General features: G+C 39.7%; 2 protein-coding genes across 2 annotated transcripts in view; one reads left to right on the top strand and one right to left on the bottom strand.

Moving 5' to 3' along the window:
* Positions 1 to 26,239, bottom strand: part of LOC146617527 (uncharacterized) — a 46,205-nt gene that overhangs the window by 5,362 nt on the left and 14,604 nt on the right. The gene's annotated exons all lie outside the window — the stretch shown is intronic.
* On the top strand, positions 580 to 4,922 carry LOC146617528 (uncharacterized). Its single transcript, XM_085372809.1, has 9 exons — positions 580 to 677; positions 1,418 to 1,483; positions 1,688 to 1,753; positions 2,699 to 2,753; positions 3,378 to 3,425; positions 3,508 to 3,722; positions 3,848 to 4,115; positions 4,260 to 4,429; positions 4,919 to 4,922. Exons 1-9 carry the CDS (start codon positions 580 to 582, stop codon positions 4,920 to 4,922), a joined length of 990 nt encoding a protein of 329 aa, XP_085228935.1.

Here is a 26,239-nt window from a genome sequence, read left to right as displayed (position 1 = left end):
GTTGAGTTTGCCGTTCTCTTCAATGTGCACGGCGCAGTCCAGGAAAGGCAAACGGTTGTCCTTTGTGTCTTCCCTAGTGAACTTGATGTTTTTATCCACAGCGTTAATGTGCGCAGTGAAGGATTCCACTTCTTGTGTCTTGATTTTGACCCAGGTGTTGTCTACATATCTGTACCAGTGGCTGGGTACTCTTCCTTTGAAGGAATGTGAAGAACTCATCAATATTTATTTTCATATTAATTATTTGGAGTGATGGGTTTGAAAAAAGAGAATTACATCATGGTGTCAGTTGTTTACAAATTGTAGAATTTGGCATTCGATTTTTAGCACTTTTGTAATCTTTATTTCCTTGCACCAATAAGTTGATGTTGAGACACTACAATGTGACAATTTACCCTTTTCCGTTTTTAGGGAAAGTTCTAAATGGCATTGCCAGCTAATTTGGTTTAAATTTGATTACAGATGCCACTCCTGCTACTCGGGTGGTCGTTCCTGTAAACCTAAATGCCACTGAATTCAGGCAGGCACTACGGGACAATATTGCATACATACCTTTGCAGTTCGATCTATGCAAAGTGAATGGACAGCGGCTCATTCTTCCTCTTGAAGAAGAGATGCCCCAAGAAATTAGAGCAAGAAACCTACTGGGTCGCTCCAATCTTTATATCCGTCCAAAGGTATTCAAATGTTCCACTGGGGTGGCTGATATGGCATAATTGTCACTATTACTGTAACTCAGTGGCGCTCCAGTCACCCTAGTATTGTATAAGACATCTTTAACATGTTACTGCTCAGAATAATAAATGCTGTGATTTTCCCCAAAGGATTTGAGACATTCATCTGCAGTGTTGCCAACTTAGCGACTTTGTGGCTATATTTAGCGAGTTTTCAGACCCCCTTAGCGACCTATTTTCTAAAAAGCGACTTGCGACAAATCTGGCGACTTTTTCTTGTATTACTGGAGACTTATTTATGACGACTTTTTGACGTGAAAACACGTATCGCGCTTACTCTCAACAAGCAGCGGTGCTGCGGTGGGCACCTCACCCGTGCCAAAGCGCTCCCAGGCGGAGGATAGTCCTCCCCCAGCTGCTATCAGGGCATGAGACGTTCACACCTGTGCGTCCAAAAGGCAAATGAATCGCGCATGAGCGAAGCCGCTGCGCTGCTTCATTTTAAGTGTGGCTGTTTTGGTTCTTGTCTTTGACTTGTCCTCTGTTCTTGTTTGTCATTTATTGTTCCATTTCATTTATATTTAAATACTCTGGTGTTTTAGATTACAGAAGCCAATGAGGACTCAACTGGTGGAGAAGTTGTGCAGTCTGAAATGGCAATGAAAGTGTTTGACAACTGCCTTTGGACTGTAGCACTATAAATGCATTACACCCTCTCATCATCAATATTTACCATATTACAGTGTGCTGCATGACACCGAGACACCAGACCATGGCAGGCACAATGTACAGGAGCCAGAGGTTTTCAGGTAAATGGCACTCTGTTTGTTTATGAGTTGGAATTTTAATCTTAAACTATTGCACAATTTTATTTATTTTTTTGGTAAAACAACTGTTGTACAAACTAATTCTATCATTATTATAACTTGGATCATTTTGTGTAGTCTAGATCAATAAATATCTGCATTGGGGTCTTCTTCCTGCTATGAAATATTTCTGCTATTGCTTTGCAGTGGTCTGCATGAAAACCATACAGTTCATTCTAGTAGGCATGGTCTCCAGGAACCAGAGGTTAACAGGCAAGTGGTAGTTGTTGAACAACATGCCAAAACTTAAGTGTAAACTGGAACTTATAAAGCACACACCATAGGTAAATAGACACTCAATTAGTACAATATACGGGGTGAGACCAGCGAATATTAAAATTTTAAAGGTTGCATGTATTGAACTGATAACATTTATGTGCTCTGAATATAGACCAATGGTTCAATTGCCTCATTCGGTTTCTGTTTTGCTTTTTCATGTTTTTCAGATATGTTGATGTCGTGATATTGGTATTTTTAATTGCTGAAAATGCATCGATAACACTTTAGTCAGCCTGACCATTCAGACACTTGGAACTACAAATCACCCAAACTATTCCCAGTAAATGGGCACTGTAGTGGCAGTTCCTTATGTTTCACAAAAAAAGTAAAAGAAGACACTGCTGCCCTGTGATAATCTTTTGTGCGCAGGGAAAACTGCACTGTCAAAACTTGAAAGTTGCATTGTATAGTTTATTGATCCATTTTGGCAACCAATAACAAGATCCATTTTTGTTGCTTCATGCTGCTTGTCTCTCGAATTAAAAAAAAAAAAAAAAAAACCCAAAAAACAAAAGGCCCATCTCAGTGCATGCTGGTCTTATACCAGTCTCTTAAGTTATCAAAAATAGCCCTGAAATTCTTCCTGGCTGACTTGATAAGATAAACAACAAAACAATGAAGTGAGCATTAACCTACAAATAAATAATGATTAACCCAAAAATAGAAGTAAACTAACAACAAACTTTATATTTTAATATTTTGAAATTTGTTAAAATACAAATGGCTCCAACAGATGCAATCAAGGACCACATGGCCATTTTAAGTGGCTGTATCTATACAGTAAAAGAATGTGAAATCAGATTCTTTGATCAGATGAGTCATTCCATTTCAGTATATATACATGATATTAAAAAAATCAAATGCATTTGTTCTGTTTAGGGAAGAGTTTTACATCGACTCTGCAGAGTCAGAAGTATCAGACCTGGATGAGGCTGTCCTGTATGGAAGCCCATTTCCGCCACTAAAAAAAAAAAAAAGCTAGTATCCATAACTCGAAATTTCGAGTTATTTTCTCGAAATTTCGAGTTATTATCTCGAAATTTCGAGAAATATAACTCGAAATTTTGAGTTACTTTTCTCAAAATTTCGAGTTAGCTCTGCCAATCAAAAATATACGTGAATGAGGTCGCTTTCTTGTTACCCGGAAGCATATGGCGCAGGACCGCGCACTCAAAAACGGATCCCAACAAATTAAAGTATGTTTGCTGATAGTAACACCATGTGATTCAGCTAATAACACAGGGATTTCATCATTTGTGAAGCCAGGCTGAAAACACTCAGCAATCTGTGCATTCACGACTGGATGTAATACCGGTAGCTTAGCTGTAGCATTTGTAGCTGAGGGCTTCAGCTTCCGGGTAACATGGAAATGACGTCATTTACGTAGATTACTGATTGGCAGCGCTAACTCGAAATTTCGAGTTGCTTTTCTCAAAATTTTGAGTTAATATGTCGAAATTTCGAGAAAATAACTCGAAATTTCAAGAAAATAACTCGAAATTTCGAGAAAGTAACTCGAAATTTTGAGTTATGGATCCTTTTTTTTTTTTAGTGGCAGAAACGGGCTTCCATAGTCCTGGCTTCCCCTGAACAAAATGACTCACATGTATGTCTCATGAACAACACTGCCAGAACTGCTGTGTATGTGTTTCATGTAGTCATGACCTTTCTCCCCCCCTTTTCTTCAGGACGAGATGGACCTTGTGACTGTGTTGAAAGATTTCCAGGAAACGCATCTTGACACCAGCAATTATTGTACAATAATAGCCCGACGAAGGAAAATCCTACATAGTGCCTGCATGGCACTTTCTAAGTCATATTTTGCCTGGCATAAATTGCCAAATATTGAATTTGTTGGTGAAATGGCCGATGATTATGGAGGCCCAAGGCGGGAATTTTTTCGGTAACCCATTCCCATCTCTCTCACACAATAATAGAATGCGTGAATGTGTTTTTTGTTGTTGCAAAGATGAAATCACAATTTGACTCATTTTTTTTTGTTTGTTTTTTTACTACGTTTTCCTGCAGCTTACTTATGGTCGAAACTCAGAATTCCCTAGGGATTTTTGAGGGGAAGCCTGGCAGTCTGTTGTTCAGCTATAGTCAGCAGTTGCTGTCAAGCAACAAGTTTTATACGGCTGGTAAACTGATTGCTTGGTCGATAGCACACGATGGGCCAGGGCCACGGTGTATCAACAGACACCTGTTCTGTATGATGTGTGGCCAGAAGACATCTCTTGATGACTTCGATGTAGAGGTCTTCATGGATGAAGACATCAAACAGAACATAGAAAAGGTAAAGCTGTGTGCATGCTGAGGTGTAATTAAATTCAATGAAACACAATGCATAGCTTAACTCATCAGTGGAGTGTCTCAAAATGTAAGTACACTTAGTGAATGCTTTAAACGTATGTATTTATGGAGGTGCCTGATTTTCAAGGTTTCCAACTGCAGCACCCCAGAAGACCTGGCAGACTTGAAAAGTCACCTTGGGGACTGGATTGCAGGCTGTGGTATCCCTGACATCTACACTGCCACACTACTAGATGTTAAGAGGATAAGGGGCGAGATTGTATCTCATTTTGCCAAAAGTGGCCACCTACAGATTAGGTCTGTAATTTTTATTATTTTTATGGGTTTTTTTGCCATTTTTTCTGCATAAAGTTTTAAAGTAACTTCAGTTCTTTCCATAAATATAAAATAATTATTACTTTTTTATTTTTTAACCCTTTAAACACCAGTTTGTCCACTGCACCAGCTGGACGACAAACTCAAATCTCGCAATTTTATATAATTGCATTGCTACTGAAATTTCTTGTATTATTAATAGTAGAGTCTGGGGCATATAATTGATTCACATCAACATTGATTATAATGCATTGTTATTTTAGTGCAGAGAGCAAAAACAAAAACTCCCTCTCAGCTTGTTCGTGGCCAAAAATGGCCACCCCTTGTTTACATTTACAAAATGCTATAAAATTCATATATATTAAGAAAAATGTCCAGCTTTTTTTACTTGATTTTTTAGATTAGCATCAGGGCTATTCATCAAAATCAAAATTTCATTCAAATTCTGAATTTTAACCCTTTAAATACCAGTTAGAGCACATAATCATAACAACTCATAAATAGAGAAAATCATAAAATCCCTTTTTTTTTCTAAATAATATATGCCAACCATGATGAAGGTTAGATGCATAGCAATAATTAACAGCACCAATGACATTTATGCAACATTGTTTTTTTCTGCAGTGGCAGAAAAACCAAAAAAATTCCCTCTCAGCTTGTTCGTGGCCAAAAATGGCCACCCCTTGTTTACATTTACAGAATACTATAAAATTATTCTATATTAAAACATTTTTCTACTTAGACCAACTTTATTTTTTAAATGAAAACCAGTCCTAGTCATGAAAACCAAAATATAATTCAAATTCAGAAATTATACCCTTTGAATACCAGTCAAATTATATGTTACTACTATGTTTTTTGGGGGGCAATAAAGTTCACATTTTTTCAGCAGTTGAATGACGAAACCTTTTTTTTTTTTTTTAAATCATTGCAGGTCAGTGCCAGTAACAAAAATTATTATTATTAATATTAATATTTTGTATTATTCCTGTGAGTAATGACCCCAAAAAAAGAAACTCCCACTTTGTTAGTCATGCCAAAAACGGCCTTTTATTGCTTGTTTGTACAAAATAATGCTCTTTCTGTGTGTGTGTGTGTATGTGTGTGTGTGCACGCGATCTTTGCAGACACTCTTTCCACAGCTGGAGCAAGTGGTTGCCGTTCTTCTTCTGTTTATACACAGTTCGCACCTTTTCCTCATTTTGTTGATGGGCTGTGGGTCATACTCTGATTCTGACTGCTGTATCTCAGCAACAATAGCAGCGGCTGCTTTTGAGCGTGGGGCACAAGGCCATCTTGCAATTTCTGGAGTCACCAGCATATGGCCCAGCTCCTCCAGGAACACCCTTCGTTGGTAGGTTTTGGTGGACTCCCACTCAGGATGCACTGCTTTCCACAGGACAAAGGCATTGTATGCTGAGACGTCCAGAAGATTGTAGAACAGAGCCAGTGGCCAGCGACTGGTTTTCCTCCGACAACTGTAGGTGCCAACAACCTTGTCTAGGTTATCCACTCCACCTTTACACCTATTGTAGTCAAGGATTGCTGCTGGCTTCTTCTTTTCCCCATCACTGACTGCTGGTTCCCTATGCTTTGTGCTCAAAAGAAGCACATTCTTCCCTCGCTTGGGCATGTAGGAGACTGCCATGGTTTGGTGAAGGCAAAGAGAGATGAAAGAATCTTCCTCTGTCGCAGCTGAACAAGCTGGGGAGGGAGCTCTGGTTTGTTTCTCCGGATTGTGCCAAGCAGAGCTAGTTTTCTTCTGAGCAGCTCCTCTGCCAAGCTGAATGAAGTAAAGAAGTTGTCACAAGTGACAGTGTGTCCTTGGAAGCCCCTCTGTCAGTTGTAGCACAACTCTCATTCCCTGATTAACTTCCCGGGAACTTCCAGGTGATTTTCGTGTGTAAATTTCCATCTTCCAGGCATAGGAGGTTGCCACATCACAGGTCACCCAGATTTTAATGCCATATTTTGTAGGCTTGCTGGGCATATACTGTCGAAATCCACATCGACCTTTGAATGCAACCAGCTGCTCATCGACACACACATCAACTCCTGGATTGAACAGCAGGGGGAGACGAGCAACCCACTTTTCCCACAGGACCCGAAATGCAGCAAGCTTATCGCTCCTGAAACGTCCCGGGCGGATGAGCTTGTCATCAAAGCGGACGTTAGCACTGATCTGGGAGTAGCGGTAGAGGGGCATTGTAGCACGAAATATTGCCCGTCCGGTCTTGTCAGCCCACAAACCACGCGTTGTTTCATCTCTTGGGCGGTAGACACCAGCTAGAATCAAAATTCCGATGTAGGCTCTCATCTCCACATCATCCACATCCCTCCAATCCTCACACTTTCGCCTCCCATACAGGTTTGTGTGGGTGCACAGCAGCTGAATGATCTCTTCTGTCACAAACAGGTCAAATGCAGATCTCAGGGTGCTAATGCGGGCAACTGCGTACAGGGTGGGCCCTGGAGTGATACCAGTGGGTACTGGATTGTAGCGCATGGTCTCCTCAGCAGTGGGAAACCACTCAATATTCCCAGAACGAGACATCCACTCAGCCACCGGCGCCCCGGTCTCTGCCGCTTCTCCTACCTTCTCTGCCATTAGCCGCTCTGCCTCGACTGCTGTCTCTGCATCATTCTCACTTGCTGAAGAAGAGGAATCGGGCACTGGATGGTAATCCTCATCACTGGTAGTGATGCTGTCATTCTCTGAGGAGACTGAAGAAGATGCCTCTTCTTCAGATGCAGAGGATTCCTCGTCATCTTCGCTTTCTGAGCGCATCACATAGTCAAGTGCTTGAAGCAGTGAATATGACCGTCTTGCCATCTTGCCAGAGCAAAAATGATCTTGAAGCTGCTGGGTTTATTTATAGCTTTACAAATGACTGCACCTGTATAAACCCCAGGACAGAATTAGAAATGGTCCCAGTTTGTTGTTGTTTATGCTACAGCTACAGCTTTGAACTTTGCAGAGTGTCCTGTGAGTTCTTTCTCTGGTTTTTTTTGCAGGCAAAAAACGGTGTTTCCGCCTGTCTTTGAACGCCGCTTTTTACGTCACTCGGATGGTGCGTTCAGGGTGCCATCCGAGTGACGTAAAAAGCGGCGTTTGTCGGAACAGAACGCCTTTTTTACGGCGTTTAGAATAATTAAAAGGCGTTTTTTACGCCATTTCTTAACCAAACGGGTTAGAAAAGTGCAGATTTTTGGCACTAATGGCTTGCCAAAACAGGGACTAGCAGTAACGTGGATCTGTCGGGCGTGCTTCCCCATGACACCAGGAAAAGAGATCGCCACTTTCAAAATAAAAGCTCATCTAAAAAATACATGCAGGGCTTTAGGACTCGAACTTAAAAAAAATAACTACATAAAAAATAAAAAACACCAGTAATTTTATAAGTTTTAAATTGTAAGTTTGAGACTTATAAAATTGTACTGATAATTTCATAATTCAAATTAGACAAGAATCGGGTCTGATCACCAACAAAAACCGCCCTAAAGTAAAGAGACAAAATCAACACAAGGCAGTACAATTGGGAAACACAACAATCATAGTTAGCCAATCAGGCGGGTGGCAACAGATTACATCACAATTTGTAACATAAAAGACCAGCGGTCCCTTTCCTGGTCTTTCTGAAGAAACTTCCAGTCACAGTCATCTCTTCTACTTTACTCTTAGTGGTATTAAGAACATAAAATGTAAGTATTGATATTGGAGCCGTTTTTTTAGTGCCTTTGTACTATGTACAACAAATAATGTAGTGAAAGATAAAAGATCTAGCCATTTAAGTTCCTGTGAATATAAAGACTGTCAAAGTACCCCTAAAATTTGGCCTGACTTTTCTTTCGGCCTACGAATGTTTTATATATGTGTATCTTCATTTTTCTCTCGAAGAAAAAAAATCACTTTTGATAAATTCACATTTAGTATTGATAGCAATGTATTTGTAGGTGTCATAGTTTGATGAACTTATTGTTTCAGGGATATTTAATTGAAAAAAACCACCTGAATGTATTCATGAAACTGGCATCTGTTTTTTTATGAAATATTAAGATCTTACAGAATCAGACAAATCTTCCAGATCTATAACAGTTTTCTAAACTTTAAGACGTTAAGTTTGGGCTGTTAGTATGAAAAAATTGCTTAAGGCTGGCACTCTGCCCTGGCAACCGCCTCCCAGCTTTGCAAGCCAATTACTTTCCCAGTTACTCTATACAGCAGCTGACTAACCAATAGGAGTATAGCTAAGTATTTATCGTATTCATAGCCCTGTATTGTCATGAAATTGTACTGTGCCGGAAGACAATATACATAGCAGACAGGAGGAAGAGTTGACAGGAACATATATAAAACAGAAATCTATTCAGCCCCAATGTTTTCACTGCCTGGTGCAAAGGGTAGTGGTCATCTCCCACAGAGCTGTTTCTGGTCAAAATATTGCCATTTTCTGCCCAGTTAAGGAGGGTGGGATTGACCTAAAAGCAGGGACAGTAATTCTATAATTCTATTGGCTCAAATGATTAAAAAGGGGAGCCAATATGAACTAAAGCCACAGAGACCAAGCAGGTGCACTATGTTTGTGTGTGTGCGCGCGTCCGTGCCGTGTGTGGGATGGGCAGGCAGGCAGGCAATCTTTGACTAGGTCTTCAGTAAGATATCTGTAATGTTGCTGTTTTTCACTTCCTTTTTCAGATAATCTTCCTATGATGATTCCTTGTTTTCTATTGTCCACTGTAACCTATTTTCAAGTATTATTTTAATTAATAATTATTTTATTTATTATCTGAAAAACTTAAGTGGGGAAAAGAAAATTGTGATTTTTTTTTTCTGCGTTCCATCCAAAGTGAATTGGATAGACTTACATGTGCTGTAATATTTGTATGTATTTTATTAAGGCTCATACGCGTTAAATTAATTGTCAGACCAACATTTTGTAAAGATAATTTGTGTTTTCACAGAAATATTGAAATGTTTTCGCGTATGTAAATATCAAGCAGGAACCTCAGAAACACACTTGGGGTTGAGGAAGTTAATGATGTGTTTGTTTCATATCAAAATGTGAAGAGACAACATAAAAGCAACAGGTGTTACTCTATTCTATCAGAACTGGATCCAGCAGAAATGTATGAACCTGTTAATGTGTTTCTTTTGCTTTTTTTTCCCCAGAATGGCCTTAATGAAATTGACCAATAACCGGCCTGAGACGCCGTACTTCAGGCCCCCACCCATTCACATCCGGGTGTTAAAATCTTGTGACCAGCTAAAGGTGATTCAATTCAATTTTATTTGTATAGCATCAAATCACAGACACACAGGAGTAAGATCATAGAAATACATTTCTTTATTTATGTATTTATCAGGTGATCAGCTGGGATATCCAAGATGGAGGGGTCAAACCACTGTTAACCAAAAAAAAAAATACGGTGGCAACAATCACTGACGGAGAGACAGTGGCAAAAAATTACTTTGTTTGAAGAATTCTCATCCAAAGTCAAAGAGGGCATGTCTTCCATGATGAGGGGACATGAACTGAGGGGCCAAGCTCCCCCTTATCTAATCAACATTACGGCGAGGACACAGTTCTTTAAAGCTCCTGCCCTTGCAGTCACAGAGGCCCTCATCACAAAGGCAGAGGAGCTTCTTGATTCACCTTCCCCAGCCAACACCACTGAAGATGAGCCCAACGTTTGGAGGGCTTATTATACTGGAAGGGGAGGTTCTGGAGGTAAATATTTGTGGTTCCATCAGAATTGATACTGCTTTAGGTTTTCAAAGAAACCATTACTTTTTTGTCTTTAAAAGTAAAAATAATAATTTTTGTTGTTGTCAAACGAACACAAAATTGTGAGAACAAGATCAACCGCTATTATTTTGTAAATGGTTGTAGATTTATCATTAACAACAATAATAAAATAATAGATGTAGTAAGTCAAGAAAGAAGCACCTAGATGTACACACACAGATTTATGCAATCACTATAACTGACATTATATTTTAATTGAATTTTCAGTGTTCTGCAGTGAGGAAGGTTTTCGCAGGCAAACAACAGGTGCCTATACGAACGCTCCAGCTAAAGCAGGTAATGGTGCAACTAAAGTGTAGTATTGAAAATGGTGAAAATAGGCATATTTGAGATTTGTATTAGTTAATGAATAAATCTTTCATTCTGTCATGTTTGTGATTTCAGGATGGGCATACCATGACTGTCTCCTTGTGGAGGGAGGCATCAATTTACAATGTTCATGTGGGAGATCAGATAAAGGTCTCCCATGTCAAAGTAAACCACTCTGCCTATGGTTTACAGCTCCAGACGACCTCCTATACTAAGATTGAGGTATGAAGAATCCATATGTTTGTACCAACATGTAATAGCAATGTCATTTAACAAAATGTTTAGAATTATAGGTGGTCCAAAAGATTGACTCTGTTCATCTGGACGTAGCATTTTCAGGTGGGAGAAACGTTTCGTCACTCATCCACGTGACTTCTTCAGTCTCAGACTGCAGGTTTCTGAGGTCTTTGATCAGGGCCCATGACAATTTGTATATTATTGATCAATGAACTGACCTTCCAGCCTATTGTTCCTTCAGTGGCAAGACAAGGCAAGTTTATTTATATAGCACAATTCAATAACAAGGTGATTCAAAGTGCTTTACAGAGACATTAAAAAACAAAAACAATAAAAGGAGCATGATTTAAAATCGATTAAAAAAAACAAAACAAAAAACAGTAGATAAAATCAGTAGTTAAAATGTACGTTTTGACATTTAAGCTTAAAAGTGTGGATTTGGTGCTCTGATCTGAGGCTTTCTGGGAGTGTGGAGCATAAAAGCTGAATGCAGCTTCTCCGTGTCTGGTTCTGACTCTGGGAACTGATAAAAAACCGGATCCAGATAACCTGAGGGATCTGGAAGGTCCATACTGGGTCAGGAGGTTACTGATGTATTTTGGTCCTAAACCATTCAGAGCTTTATAGACCAGCATCAGAACTTTAAAATGAAGACATGCACAACGACAAGAGATTTGTTAGGCATTACTTTATTTGCAAATTAGATTATTTTCAAACATAATAAATGTCTGCTAAGACATTGAGCAGTATCAGTAAAGCACATATTAAATTTTCCAAACACATGACTTACAACAAACCTAACTTCAACTCATTTTAAAAGAGTTTTTTCTTAAATAGAACAAGTTCAAGCTTTTGCAGCTGAAAAAAAAAGGTTTATATGTGTGAAGGAACTAACTTACAGAAGTGTTTCAGGATAAAAGGTGAATCAAATGGACCATTACGGAAACGTAACGCTGTTACAGTCCTGCAGCCTAACTGAAGAATTCAAACTGAGTGGCATGGTTCAGGGTTTTGTTTCTTTCTTTCTTTGGGATAATGACACTAATGATTGTGGGCACAAAAAGCTGAAATGGTTTGAAATCTCATTGTGTACTTTCAGTTCTCTGTTCCCAATCCCCCAGAAGACCTTAGAGCAGTGGTTCTTAACCTGGGTTCGATCGAACCCTAAGGGTTCGGTGAGTCGGTCTCAGGGGTTCGGCAGAGCCTCCACCGTGACATGCACGGCTCATTTTGTGCACCAATAAAAAACATATGTCTTGAATTTGAAAAAAATCATATTTTATTTTTCACTAAAGAGGGGTTCAGTGAATGCGCATATGAAACTGGTGGGGTTCGGTACCTCCAACAAGATTAAGAACCACTGCCTTAGAGCATTTGTTTTGTATCATTTCAGTTCTAAATTATCAGACATGGTGCCAACTCACAAAGTGCAACAGGAGAATTGTATTATAATTTTTCATGTATCTGCTCAGTGATGCAAAAGAGAGAATGCCTTTCAAGTGGTTGAGCATTATCACAATAAAATGATTCATGGCAGAGTCTGTAACTGCTCAGTTATAGAAATAGACACCTGGTTTTACTGACTTCTCTACCTTAGTACCACAAAGTGCAGTTGCATGAAACAAGTGACTCTGATGCTTTTTTCCCCAGCCACCTGACTGTTATTGTTTTGTGTAATATTTAACTGTCATATAGTAAATCTAATCAGGGACTTTTCTTTTTATGATTGTAAATATTTATTTTATTACAGTTACTATTTTGCATCATTTTGTTGTTTTTAAAGCTTTTACAAAGCTTCATCTTTCATGAGGTGACGTATCTGATAATGAGTTTTTTGGTGTTCTGATAATCTTAGTTTCTAAATGTGCCAAATGTAGTGTTTGTAATTCAATAAACTTTCATGGGAGAAAAAAAAAAAAGAAGTGTTTCAGGAAACCATAATAAAAAGTATAAAATACTGAAATGCCTATTATGGATATATTTGATATCAAGAAGAAGACAGATGTGTCGGTCGCGAACGAAATGGCTCTTAGAGGCGGATCTTTGACGTGAACGACGCGAGCCGGCTTCTTATCGCGAGCTGTTTTTTTTTTTTCTTCCTTCTCTCACCCTGCTCTCTCACACTTTTTTCCCGCTTCACTCCGCACGCGAGCCTTGTGCTTTGTGCTGGGCAGAGGGGGAAGGGGCGGTAGTTACACTCGCAGTAGCACAGGAACAGAGCGGGAGGGAAAGAGAGGAAGAGAGCCAGGGACAACAACGTCACATTAGGGCTACGTCCACACGTACCCGGGTATTTTTGAAAACGCAGATTTTTCTATGCGTTTGCACCTATCGTCCACACGTAAACGCCGGTTTTGGTGACTGAAAACGGAGATTTTTAAAAACTCCGGCCAGAGTGGATATTTTCTAAAACTCCGTTTTTGCATTTACGTGTGGACGAGAAAAACGGAGAAAATGCAGCGTCAAAGATGTGCGCCTTTTTTGACGTCACACTGTGCTCCACGTTATTGTTTTGGTGAAATGAATTTCTACAATACTGTTAATTGTAGTCTCTGCAGTGTTTAAATGCTTACATATACACACACAGTTACTGTCCCTCCACACATACGACTCTGCTTCTATGCCCCAGCTTTGTTTACTTTTTCCCACCGAGGCTTCTAGACTTCTGATTGGCCAACATTTCTACACGGTTAGGAATATATCGCCACCTGCTGCTTTGGCATGTTCCTAACAGCGCTTTCCTTCATTTCTGCGTTTACGTGTGGACGGGATTATTTTTTAAAACGAAAAATCTTCGTTTTCAAAAATACCCCGTGTACGTGTGGACGTAGCCTACAAAGGTATAGAAATCATCCACAACTATTTTCAGTTAAGGATGATAAAGGATTCAGAAAGTTTATTTATGCCTATATGACAAAGAATATGCATCTTCTTTTTGTTTTCATATTTTAATTTATATTTAATTGTGTTGTGGTTTGCAGCGTTTTGTGTTGTTTCATTTTAAATTTGTTTAAAAGGAAAAAGCTGAAAATTTAAGTAGTTAAAAGTTGAACTTTGAATAGTTGGTTTTTCTATTATATGATTTATTTATTACATTTTATGTGGAGTGGATAACTAAAAGTATATTTACGGTGGCCCCTAGAGACAAAGCACGTACATACTTCAAAACACGTACAAACTCCAAACACGTAAAACTGAGAAGCACGTAAAAACTCCAAAACATGTACAAACTCAGAAGCACATACAAAATACAACAGAAGTGCTCCAGAATGTTAGGCCCAGTGTTGAGCTTTTGTTACCTAGAGGCTACACAAGCCAGCAAGTACCAACGACCAAGCCGGGTAGTATGTCACAAGCTCCCTTGGTGGAGTGAAACTCTGCCGTCTGCTCCTTGCTATGTAAAATATAACCGGGCGCTGGCGTAAACTCTCGACCGTCTCACACTTTGTTTAATTAGTTTTCTGTTTGATGTTTATTCAGCTGTGTGAAAACCCCGGAGGAACCCTCCTGAGGGATTAATAAAGTTAAATTTAATTTAATTTAATTTAATTTAATCAAGTGACTTATATATCATGTTTAACCCGAGTAGCGAAAGACCGCGGGGGTTTGAAGACGTGTGTCGGTCGGCTCAGATATTTGAAGTTTACACAGCTACATTCTCACCTGAAAATATGTTAAAAGTTTTTTTGCGACCCAGAAAGAGAAATAAGAGTAATATTAAAACTAAGTAGCTGCCGCCATTGTTGGAAACTGGAATTGGCTGGGCCGTGCTATGAATTCTGCGATATGCTTTTTCAATTTTGTTGGTCCAGGTGGAAAATCGGGAGAAATTCGGGAGAATGGTGGCGCCATGAGATTTTCAGGAGGGGCACTGAAATTAGGGATTCTCCCGGAAAAATCGGGAGGGTTGGCATGTATGGTTGTGGCAACACCACTAACCTTGTCAAACACCTCAGAGTAAATCATATCACAGAATATGAGGAGCGTATGTTGAGGCAAACTGAGGAGGACAAGGACAGGTGCTGCTAGGGCGAGACAGACGTTTCTCACGGAGTCCTTTAGTGCTGCAGGCAGGCAAGGTGTTCAAATAGCACACAACTTCAGTTTTTTTTATTTCTATATGATGAACTCTGCATTATTAAGTGATAAGAACAAGTAATCTGATGTCCTGTAATCATTATGACGCTATAATTTGAGATACAATAAATAAAATAAGTTTTTGTACAAAGTATGGTATCGGATCAGTATCGTCGATACCACCCTGAATATTACTTGGTATCAGATCGGAAAGGAAATCAGTGGTTGTCAGGGCTCTGTGTGCGGGCAGGCGGAGAGGAGGATCCAAGCGCAGGACTCGAACACAGAATTGTAAATCAAAACCTCAGCTTTATTGCTGACATGAGAGCCAAACATGAAGTGAATACAGAAACCAAAAACACACACAGGCATAATCTGAGGGTACGACACGTGTGGATGCAGGAAAACACAGGGCTTAAATACACAGGGTAGTAATGAGGGAATGGGCAACAGAAGGGGGACACAGCTGGGAGAGATCAGGGCTAACGAGACGTGGGGGAACCAAGCTGCACACACTAACATAAGACAAAGACTCACAATAAAACAGGAAACATGAATTACTAAACAAGAACGCAGACTCGACACTGAGAGACAAAATAACATGGAATACATACATGGAACTCAAACAATACATGAAACCACAAATCCTTAAGCACGGATAAACAGAAAAAAGAAACTAATAATAAGCATCATTATCACTACAAGAGAACAAGAAAACAATCCATGAAGCAGAATTAAACCAAAATATAATAAACTCAAAATACTGGGTCCAACGGACCCAGAACCGTGACAATGGTATCGCACATCACTACCGAAAACGTTTGTCTAGGCTTGTATCTCACTTTTTTCATTTCAAACAATCAACATAAAATTTCACAGACATATTTTTATACGGTTTTTAAGGCTGGGGTGTTAATTTTTAAACCCAGCGGCAGCAGCAACACTGGGCTGACACTAATTAGCTAGCAAGATTATAAACCTGGTGCTAAACTAAGAGAAGCCACAAAATCAGTTTGAATAAGAGTAAAAGTGTACTCACCAAGTCAGTGTATCAGGTAAAGATCCACAGCAATTATAACAATAATCTCTTGAGCTGAAGCTTCTCCAGGTTTGCTCAACATATTCCAGAAAAAATGCTGGCCCCATGAACATGTGGACTGATCCGTGCTAGGGAGGAGGACAGTAGTGATGTGGCATTTTCAAACCACATCGTTTCATCTTTGCTTAGGCTGCTGCCCCCGCGACCCGGTCTCGGATAAAGCGGATGAAGATGGATGGATGGATCGTTTCATCCTTCCGCACTGAGAAGCAACATTTCCAGCTTACCTAGCTTTTCTAAGTAAAGAAAACTCAAATAAATTGAGTTGATCAACATTTTTGCATGAAGAGTACTGGTAAGTTACTTAAATTGAGTTCTAATAACAAATTGATAAAAATTGAGTTCTGCCTACGTAATATTTTTTTAATTAAACAACATTACATTTTTACAGTGCTGTTCTTTTCTTAATTCTATACTTCTGTTTAGAATATACTTCTGTTTCTATATGTAACGTAGTATCATGTTCTCATTGTGTTTTTTTTCTCCTTTAATGCAGCACAAACAGGTAAGAAAGGCAGTATTGTGTCCCCGTTATTGCTTTCTTGTCATCTTTTTGAGTGTGTGGTGTGAGTTGGATATGAATTTCAGTTGACTGCCATTGTGAATGCCATTCCAGAATGCAGATTCTGCTCTGTAGTCTCTTGCATGAGACTGGTTCAGACCATTTTGCTTCCTGGCTTGATCCTGATTGGAAAAAAGACCAGTGAACTAAGTGGCATGGATGTGTGGACTGATTTCAAATGTGCAGTAGTGATGTGCGGATCGATCCTGAAATATCGATTCCTCCGATACCAGTCATTTATGTTCTAGAATCGATTCTCACATTAAAATATCGATATTTTAGTTCATCATTAACACAGTGGAAAGAAACTATAACATTCGGATTGTCTACATTCAAAGGAACTACTTCCTCTTCCGCCTTTCATAGTCATGTGCGAAATATGGCTGTATAAATGTCTCGCAGCCGCTAGTGCGCACTCACAACAATGGCTGAGCGTAATTGTGCGAACGTATTTTACCTCCACAAACAGCTGAGACGTGGTTTGCGATACATGTGGCAAAAAAGTGAGGTGTTGTGGCCATACTTGCCAACCTTGAGACCTCAGAATTATGGAGACATTCAAAAGGGCTGTTGGGGGGGGCGGGGTTAAATACATTTTACAGGGTTTATTTATCGGATAAAATATGGTAAATGTCACCGTTATTATTGGCCGGCCTGGAAACAGCGGGGGTGTCCAAATTCAGAGGCTGCTTCCACCTGAGGACCCGGCCTTCGCGGTCTAAAGAAAGCCGGGTAGTACGTCACAGGCTCCCTCGGTGGAGTGAAACTCTGCCGTCTGCTCCTTGCTATCTAAAATATAACCGGGCGCTGACGTAAACTCTCGACCGTCTCACACTTCTGTTTAATCAGTTTTCTGTTTGACGTTTATTCAGCTGTGTGAAAACCCCGGAGAAACCCTCCCGAGGGATTAATAAAGTTAAATTTAATTTAATCTAATCTAATAACTTTAATCTCAGCCAAACCGATTTACTCACAAACAAATAAAACACTGAAAAAGCCAAACAATAAAATTTTTAAGTTATCAACCTGACTTATATATCATGTTTAACCCGAGTAGTGAAATACCGCGGGGGTTTGAAGACGATGTGTCGGTCGGCTCAGATATTTGAAGTTTACATAGCTATTCTCACCTGAAAATGTGTTAAGTTTTTTTGCGACCCATAAAGAGAAATAAGAGTAATATTAAAACTAAGCAGCTGCCGTCATTGTTGGAAACTGGAATTGGCTGGGCTGCGCTATGAATTCTGCGATATGCTTTTTCAATTTTGTTGGTCCAGGTGGAAAATTGGGAGAATGGTGGGATTCTCCCGGAAAAATCGGTAGGGTTGGCATGTATGGTTGTGGCAACATCACTAACCTTGTCAAACGCCTCAGAGTAAATCATATCACAGAATATGACGAGCGTATGTTGAGACGAACTGAAGAGGAGGACAGGGATGTGAGTGAAGTTGGCCCCCCTACCTTCTTCAAATCCAACAAAAGTGGTATCAAACGTTTGTGCTACGTTTGTGCTGGTTTGTGCTGCTAAAATTTTCGTTTGCGCTGCTATCATTTTAAAGATATTAATAAAAATTTCTAGAGGTCATCAGAGGTCAACCAGCTCCCCCACATTAATTAAATCAAACAAAATGGGTGTCAATCAACTGTGCTACGTTTGTGCTGGTTTGTGCTGCAAAAATTGTCGTTTGTGCTGCCTCTGTTTTAAAGATATTAATGAAAATGTAAAGGTCAACCAGCCCCCCCACATTACCCAAATCCAACAAAAGTGGTATCAAACGTTTGTGCTGGTTTGTGCTGCAAAAATTGTCGTTTGTGCCGCTTTCATTTTAAAGATATTAATGAAAATGTAAAGGTCAAAAGGTCAACCAGTCCCCCCACATTAATGGAATCGAACAAATTTGATGTCAAATGTTTGTGCTACGTTTGTGCTGCTAAAATTGTCGTTTGTGCTGCTATCATTTTAAAGATATTCAAGAAAATTTCTAGAGGTCATCAGAGGTCAACCAGCCCCCCCACATTAATGGAATCAAACAAAACTGGTGTCAATCAACTGTGCTACGTTTGTGCTGCTAAAATTGTCGTTTGTGCCGCTTTCATTTTAAAGATATTGATAAAAATTTCTAGAGGTCATCAGAGGTCAACCAGCCCCCCCACAGTAATGGAATCGAACAAAACTGGTGTCAAACGTTTGTGCTACGTTTGTGCTGCAAAAATTGTCATTTGTGCTGCCTCTGTTTTAAAGATATTAATGAAAATGCAAACGTCAAAAGGTCAACCAGCCCCCCACATCACCCAAATCAAACAAAAGTTGAAAAAACAATTTTGTTTGTGGTGCTATTATTTTAAAGATATTAATAAAATTCCATCCATCCATCCATTTGCGTATCCTTTTAAGGGTTGCAGGGGGTGCTGGAATATATCCCAGCTGTCATTGGGCAAGAGGCAGGGTACATCCTGGACAGGTTGCCAGTCTGTCACAGGGCCAACACACAGGGACAGACAGCCATTCGCACTCACATTCACACCTATGGGCAATTCGGATTAACCAATTAACCTATCACCACAAGCTGCATGTCTTTGGAGAGAGCCCAGAGAGAACCCACGCAAACACGGGGAGAGAACCTGCAAACTCCACACAGAAAGACCCTGACGTGATGGTGGAATTGAACTCAGGACCTTCTTGCTGTGCGGCAACAGTGCTAACCACCGTGCTGCCGTAATAATAACATTAAACAACATTTATGAAGAAATTTAAAGGGGCATGCCAGTAGGTGCGTATCAGTTTATAATTAGATAAGGTGTTTTGAGCCAATAAGCTGGTTGTGGATCACTGACTACCATGTTTCTTAACATTACCTTACTCCATCTAGTGTGCTACCAGCAGGGTATATGCTAAAATGCTAATGGTTGTTAAAACATTAACCTAATAATTAGGGGTGCAACGATACACAAAATTCACGGTTCGGTTCGGTTCAATACTTTGGTGTCACGGTTCGATATTTTTTTCAATACAAAAAAATGTTCATGCCTTTTTAATTTGTCATTTATTAAAATTATAAATATATATTTTAACTCAAAGGTACAGTTTTAAAATTTAACCCTAACCCTTGTTCGTGTTTTTTATTTTGACAGCAAATGCGCACCTGTGGACCACTTATGTGCAGCCCTGGTTATTTAGCTCGTCATATTGCAGCCACAGAAATTATTTTGTCCATGAAACCATAAAGCTGCACTTTCTTTTTGCCTTATAGTCTGATTTGTCATAACTTTTCCGTTTTGTGGTAAGCTTTTCTTTGGCTGTCACTTCTTCACCCTGACCTGTCTTATTTGGCTCAGCAGAACTGAAATATATATCCTGCTGCTTTTACACACGCACTCACATAACGCTCAGCGATTCTCTGCGCGATCAACCTCTCACATGTTTAAGCTTGCTGCGGGAGATTTCACTTGTCATGTTTGTGTAGTAAGCTAACGATTAATAAGACGATGTCAGAGGAATTGGTGCACAAATGATCATCACTCACCAATCAGTGCTGTCCGAGCGATTGCAAAGTGAAAGCAAAAAAACCAGCACAAATTCAAACGCGATTTCAATATGTCACATATTGACAGTGGCTCACCGATGGCAATGACATAATTACCCAGCTACATTTCCGAAAGAATGCAAAAGCATTGACATATAGTTTTCCTTCCTACAATAGCCCGACGGGCAGGGCAGAGATAGATTTTGGTAGCCCGACTGGAAAAATCGCTAGCCCCTGGACGTCGGGCTAGCGATATTGCGAGCCCTGTATCTGATTGAGGAATCATGCATCTTTGGAAAAGAGAGTTTATTACAGAGAAATGGCTCTTTCCAAAATAAAAGCTATACTATACGCTTCTTCTGGGCTATATTCTCAGCAGCATATTAAACATATCAGGTCCCCATAAGGAGACTCATCTGCTAACGGCTGTCTAAATGACTCGGCTAAAGTTTGTAGCATGCATGCTTGTTGTTTTTGCACTAGGATGATGTAAATGTGCAGTCATATTCGTTGTGTTCCCACTAGTGCTTTCAGGTTAATCTCGTTGAAATGACATTAACGCCACAACACTGCAAATCTCCGTTAACGAGCTACCCCTGATCGCCCCGTGCATGGGGCTAGACGGCCAACACATTAACGAGCTAACTGCGCTAACACACTAGTTCCCACCCATGTAATTGAGCATTGCGTGGCACATCCAACATACTGTTTTACTTTAGTCCATGACGCGCTTACCTTCAGGGTCATACATCACATGAAAACCAAAATAATTCCAAACGCCACATCTGAGTCAGGGTGGGGGAGGTTCAATTTGCCATGTTGCAAGGAGAGCTTAACTTCTGTCAAAACAGTGTATCAAAGTAAGTAATTTTATGTCCACTTAAAGATGTAGAATTAAAGTTATAACCAAATTATAGCAGTAATATATCACATTTTAAATTTTTGCTTGACAGATGCCAAAGAAATCAGTGGTGGACAAAATTGCAGTATTTGAAGTCCTTCGTGCTTCTAAAGAAGCAGTCATAAAAAATGGAAAAGTTTCAACTCCAAGTGATGACATATGGCAAAATCTATGCAAACAACTTAGTGAAAAGATGACACTAAAAGCTCTTTACACTTTTGTTAAATTAAACAGACACAATGTATGGGCTGCTCTGGATTACAGTGATGAAGAGAGACTGACTGACACAGACAGCAGTGACAATGATAATGATTTTGAACAAAGCAGCTCTCCTTTTCAAAACAAAGACTGCAAGACTTTCAATGTGGAGCTCCCATTTGAACAGTGGATACATATGATTCCACATAAAGTCACATACAAAAAGAATACTTTCAAGAAAAGGGAATACACAATTTTGAAGCCAGGTACATGGACTCATGTTGTAAACCAGGGAATCTGGAAAGAGGTTAAAAGTACATGCACCGTTACTTTTAAACGAGCCAAGGTGTACCCCAGAACTGTATCTTGTTTTATTAAAATCAGAGGCTTTTGCAAAGAGTGTAGTGGCCAGCTGTACATTACATGTGATAAGGAACCTGAAAATCACTGCTCAATGGTGCTGAAGTGTGTAATGGCAAACACGGATGAATCCATGCACACTGGCTTTTCTAAGAGAGCCATGTCCGGAAGTCTGAGGGCACAAGTAACAAAAGAACTTTGTGAAGGCAGACTGCAGCCCCATGTGTGGAGAGCATCAGAGGCAGCAAAGCTGATGGACTTTGGTGATCCAGAGCCAAGCCATCTACCAAATTTGACAACTCTGCGCAAAGCCAAACACAAACAAAATCAACTAGAAGTTGCTCATAAAAACCCAATACTGTCTCTCCACTCATTAAAATACAGTTCCCCTCACAGTGGAAGCATTTGGGACATTGGATTAGACAAGTTCTTCTGTCACTACTGGAGTCACACTCAAATGCTGATGTACAAGACTGAAAAGCACCCCATAGTCGCCTTTGATGCGACTGGCTCAGTTGTAAAAAAGCTTCTCAGGCCTAATGGTTTGTCTGGAAATATCTTCCTGTATCAAGGTGTGTTAACAGGAAGGGACAACTCTCACGTTCCAGTGGTGCAAATGTTGTCAGAGAGACATGATGTCCAGGCAATCACAAGATGGTTATCGGAATGGATTCGTGCTGGAGCACCAATCCCAAAGGAGGCCATCTGTGATTTCTCCTTAGCTTTACTTGGTGCTTTAGTTAAGGCTTTAACACATCATTCAGATTTGAAGAGCTACATTAATGAATGCTTTGGTGTCTTGCTTCGGAAAAAATCCTACAAACTACCACCATGTTTCATCAGAGTGGATGTGGCACACTTAATCAAAATGATTTGCCAGTGGGACTGTTTGAGAAAAAAGCCTCATCGGGTGAGGGATTTCTACGTGCGATCAATGGCACAACTTGTCAAGTCCCAATCCTTGGAAGAAGCAAAGGTCCTAATACGCAGCATTGCTATTGTGGCATTAAGTGAGACAGAAGGCTGTGACAGTTTTGGAAACCCATTATGTCAGAAGTGTCCAAATCAAATCTGAAAAGAAAAATTGCAGATGAGACTATGGCTGTTTCTGATGACAAGGAAGAAGAAGACATTAGATTGGATCCATGCACAGAAATAAACACTGACTTAAGGCAGTGGGTGGCAGATATTTGTGAGAGGAGCAGGTGCCATGCTGAAGATCATGGTGATCGAGACAATATGCACTATCTACCTGAGCTCGTCCCACACCTAATTAGATTGGGAGGATACCTACCACTCTGGACTGGAGTAATGGTTCCCCTATTTCAGAGCGAAAAGCTCACTGCAACTTCAGCTAATGTTGAAGCAGAGTTCAAGAACATTAAACATGGTCTGTTCAAGCATGAAAATCTCCCTATGAGGATAGATAAATTCATTGCACGTCATCTTGGTTTTATTGAAGGGAACATGCGGATCTGTTCTGCAAAACAAATATGAAAAGAAGCAGAGGTTGCCAGACAGGATGGTACAATGAAGCGTCAGTATCCACACAAAGCCTTTGTGGAGCAGGAAGTGGATGATAACCCCTCTCAGGAGCCCAAAATTGTTCCTGTTCCTTTCAGTACACAGTCCACAAAAATAAAAATCTTTAAATTCAACCAACTTTGATTGAGATGTCTGTACTACCAGTTTGAAGTTATGAAACTGATACACTTCACTCCTGAAGCAATTACAGGAAATATATCTCAAAATCCACTGCAGACTTGCACACTGCTCAATGAGGCCTATTAATCAACCCAAAATCCTGGCAAAACATTTTACTCTTTAATCCATCGTGTTTGTAGATAAGTCTGTGAGCTTACTCTTTATTCTGCCTGTAAGCTAGATTTACCTTTCTTATTCGCACACATTATTCACACACACTGTGTGTACATTGTTGTACACACATTAGTTAGCTCAGCGGTTCCCAAACTTTTTTGCTAGGCCCCCCTTTTTTCTTCAAGAAAAATGTACGCGCGTGCACGCACAAGCACATCCTCCAACTACACACAACCATATTTTGCTCCATTGCTGTTTATTTCACACCTCAAACATTTAGTAAACAATTAACAAATACAAGTAAACTGCAATAAATTACAGGTAGTAATAAAATACACTACTAACTGTTTTACGCTACGTCCACACCTACACGGGAATTTTTTTGAAAACGCAGCTGTTTCGTCCACTGAGATTTTTTTAAAACTCCTTTTTTACTTTTCCGTGTGGACGAGGAATACAGAGTTCGTCACGCGACGTCAAAGGTATGTGACTTTTTTCACATCACACTGTGCGCCACGTTATTGTTTACATGAGATGAATTGCAGAATGGCAGATAGAGACAAAATACTGTTAATCTGACTATTTGCAGGTTTACACGCTTACATATACACATGCAGTTACTGTCCCTCCATTTACAAAGGCAGAGGCGTCACGGTGTAATTATTTTACGTGTAGTTGTTTTTTTCCTGTGTAATAATATTCAACATTGCTATCAATACATTTTTCAAAAAATGCCTCTCTGTGCAAAATGGGTTTAAAAACATAAACAACTGTAGGATACTGTTAGTCCGTGATTTGAACCGAGGGAACAAATCGTGGCAGGATCAGCCTGATATTATTTGTATCCTTTGTATCCCACTGTAACTTTACTGTATATAAAGAGCTAACATCTCCAAAATGTCATGAGTAGTTAGTCATTACAAGAAGTGTTTGTGAACTAAAAGAATGTGGGATACTGTTTGTCCGTGATTTGGAGAGCCCAGCCCGTGCTCCCCACGAAGGGAAAAGCAATTCTGCAGGGGAGACCTACCTCGGCACTTGTGCAGGTGAAACCAAAAGGAAGATATGCTTCACCATATTTTCTAGTCTTTGGCTTAGAATGAAGTTGGTTTGGAAACATATTCAGCTATGCTTTATCTCTTGCTTTGAGTTTGTGTGGGCGCCCCATGCTAGCAGTGTCCAAGCGTTTTTTTTTTTCTGCTTTTCATACCGCATTTAATTTATTAATGAAAATATTTTCATCCAATCGAATTCAACTGTCATGTTTCTATACGCATCTTCTTCATGTTAACAGTTACAGAGTAAAATAGAACTGATTTCTTGCAGTCTTCATATCTTTAAAAAAAAAAAAATTATATATCCTCATACAGCCACTTAACTTTGTATTTGCATTTCAGAATAGAGCGGGTTAACATGACTGCAATTTTTTTTTATATATTCAGTGCCTGGTGGAAGTTAAAAAAGGATAAAACATTTCAGGAAACCTCAATGTAGAGATTATTATTATGATATTGTATTATGACCCAAGAAAATAATAAGAATAATCAGAAGAGAACTGCTGGATGATGGATATTTTATTATGACATGATGAGATATTTTGAGCAATTAACATTTTGACTCTTAATCACACAGAAAACAGCAGAAATCTCTTGATCTTCTTTTTGTCACTGAACTTTCTACTGGTTTAAAGACCAGCATCCTCAGCTGTGACCTTCTCTGTCTAAGACACGCTGTCTGATTTTTTTTTTTTTTAATGTTAGTGAATCTTCCCAAATCAAGCAATGTTACTATTGCTGTGTTAGAACTACTGAAGGGAGTGTTAGTTTAGGTAAATTTTTCCTAATAATCTTTCACATTTTTGCAAAACAAAGTGACTGCTGCTGTAAAAGTGATAGATGACAATATGTTAACAGTGCTGAAAGTTTGAAGGTACATTGTTTCAGCCAGCAGAGGGCAGTTGTTATGATGAGAACAGGACAGGAAGCTAATATGATGACAACAGGAACTTCCTGGGTTGACAGTTCCCCCACAAAGTCAGTTAATCAAAAATGTTGATCTACCCCCTTCTAATCAAGTATTGCAGTAATCGTGTTAATAGCATAGTGTTAATATGCAACATGAAAGGTTCTATGAAAGCTGCTGTTTTATACCAGGAGTTTCAGGTAAGTCTGGATGAACTCTCTCATCTTTGTTTCTGGGTCTTCTCCTGCTTTCTCCAGGATGCCTTAAAACAAGTAGTCCATCATCCCTCAATCACAGTTTCTTCCAAGAGTCTCGGTGAGGGAATTTACCAACTCTGAGGTCTGCATTTTCTGCAAAAAGTGATTCCACCTGCTGCTGGCTGAACTCCACTGAGTTTTCCACTGTAGAGAATTTCCAGTAAGGACAGGCATGTGTCAGAACTGGACAATTCCTTATCTATAGATTCCGAGTCCACCTTATCACTGGTGTATGTAGAGCAGGGGTGTCCAACTTAAGGCCTCAAGGGCCGGTGTCCTGTAGGTTTTACATATCACCCTGGGTCAACACACCTGAATCGAATGATTAGTTCATTACCAGGCCTCTGGAGAACTTCAAGACATGTTGAGGAGGTCATTTAGCCATTTAAATCAGCTTTGTTGGATCAAGGACACATCTAAAACCTGCAGGACACTGGCCCTTGAGGCCTGGAGTTGGACACCCCTGATGTAGAGGCTGCTCTTGGGAATTCGTCAAGGCAGTTTTTTTTGGTGGGTGTAGCTCCTTTGCTGCTGAAGGGAATCCATGTCTTTATACGAAATACTTCTCAGATCTTCATTATTGTACTCCAGAGTGCTGAAGTTTATGAAATTATAGCTAGATTTTTGTTTTATTACCTTAAAGGCTGGCAGAGAAAACTAATGACTGAAAAATGTTTGTAA

Source organism: Diplotaxodon limnothrissa, linkage group LG15, assembly GCF_057381915.1.
Source record: "Diplotaxodon limnothrissa isolate DT_005_m linkage group LG15, D_limnothrissa_male_GT1.1, whole genome shotgun sequence".
NCBI classification, from domain to species: domain Eukaryota; kingdom Metazoa; phylum Chordata; class Actinopteri; order Cichliformes; family Cichlidae; genus Diplotaxodon; species Diplotaxodon limnothrissa.
This window is presented reverse-complemented; position numbering and strand designations above follow the sequence as displayed.

What these genes read in the sequence shown, in the direction of transcription:
- LOC146617528 (XM_085372809.1), top strand. Translation starts at nt 580, where the DNA reads ATGGACAGCGGCTCATTCTTCCTCTTGAAGAAGAGATGCCCCAAGAAA. An exon ending in TATCAGACCTGGATGAGGCT is followed by an intron (nt 2,754 to 3,377) that starts GTCCTGTATGGA and finishes TTTTAGTGGCAG; the next exon opens with AAACGGGCTTCCATAGTCCT. An exon ending in CTGAACAAAATGACTCACAT is followed by an intron (nt 3,426 to 3,507) that starts GTATGTCTCATG and finishes CCTTTTCTTCAG; the next exon opens with GACGAGATGGACCTTGTGAC.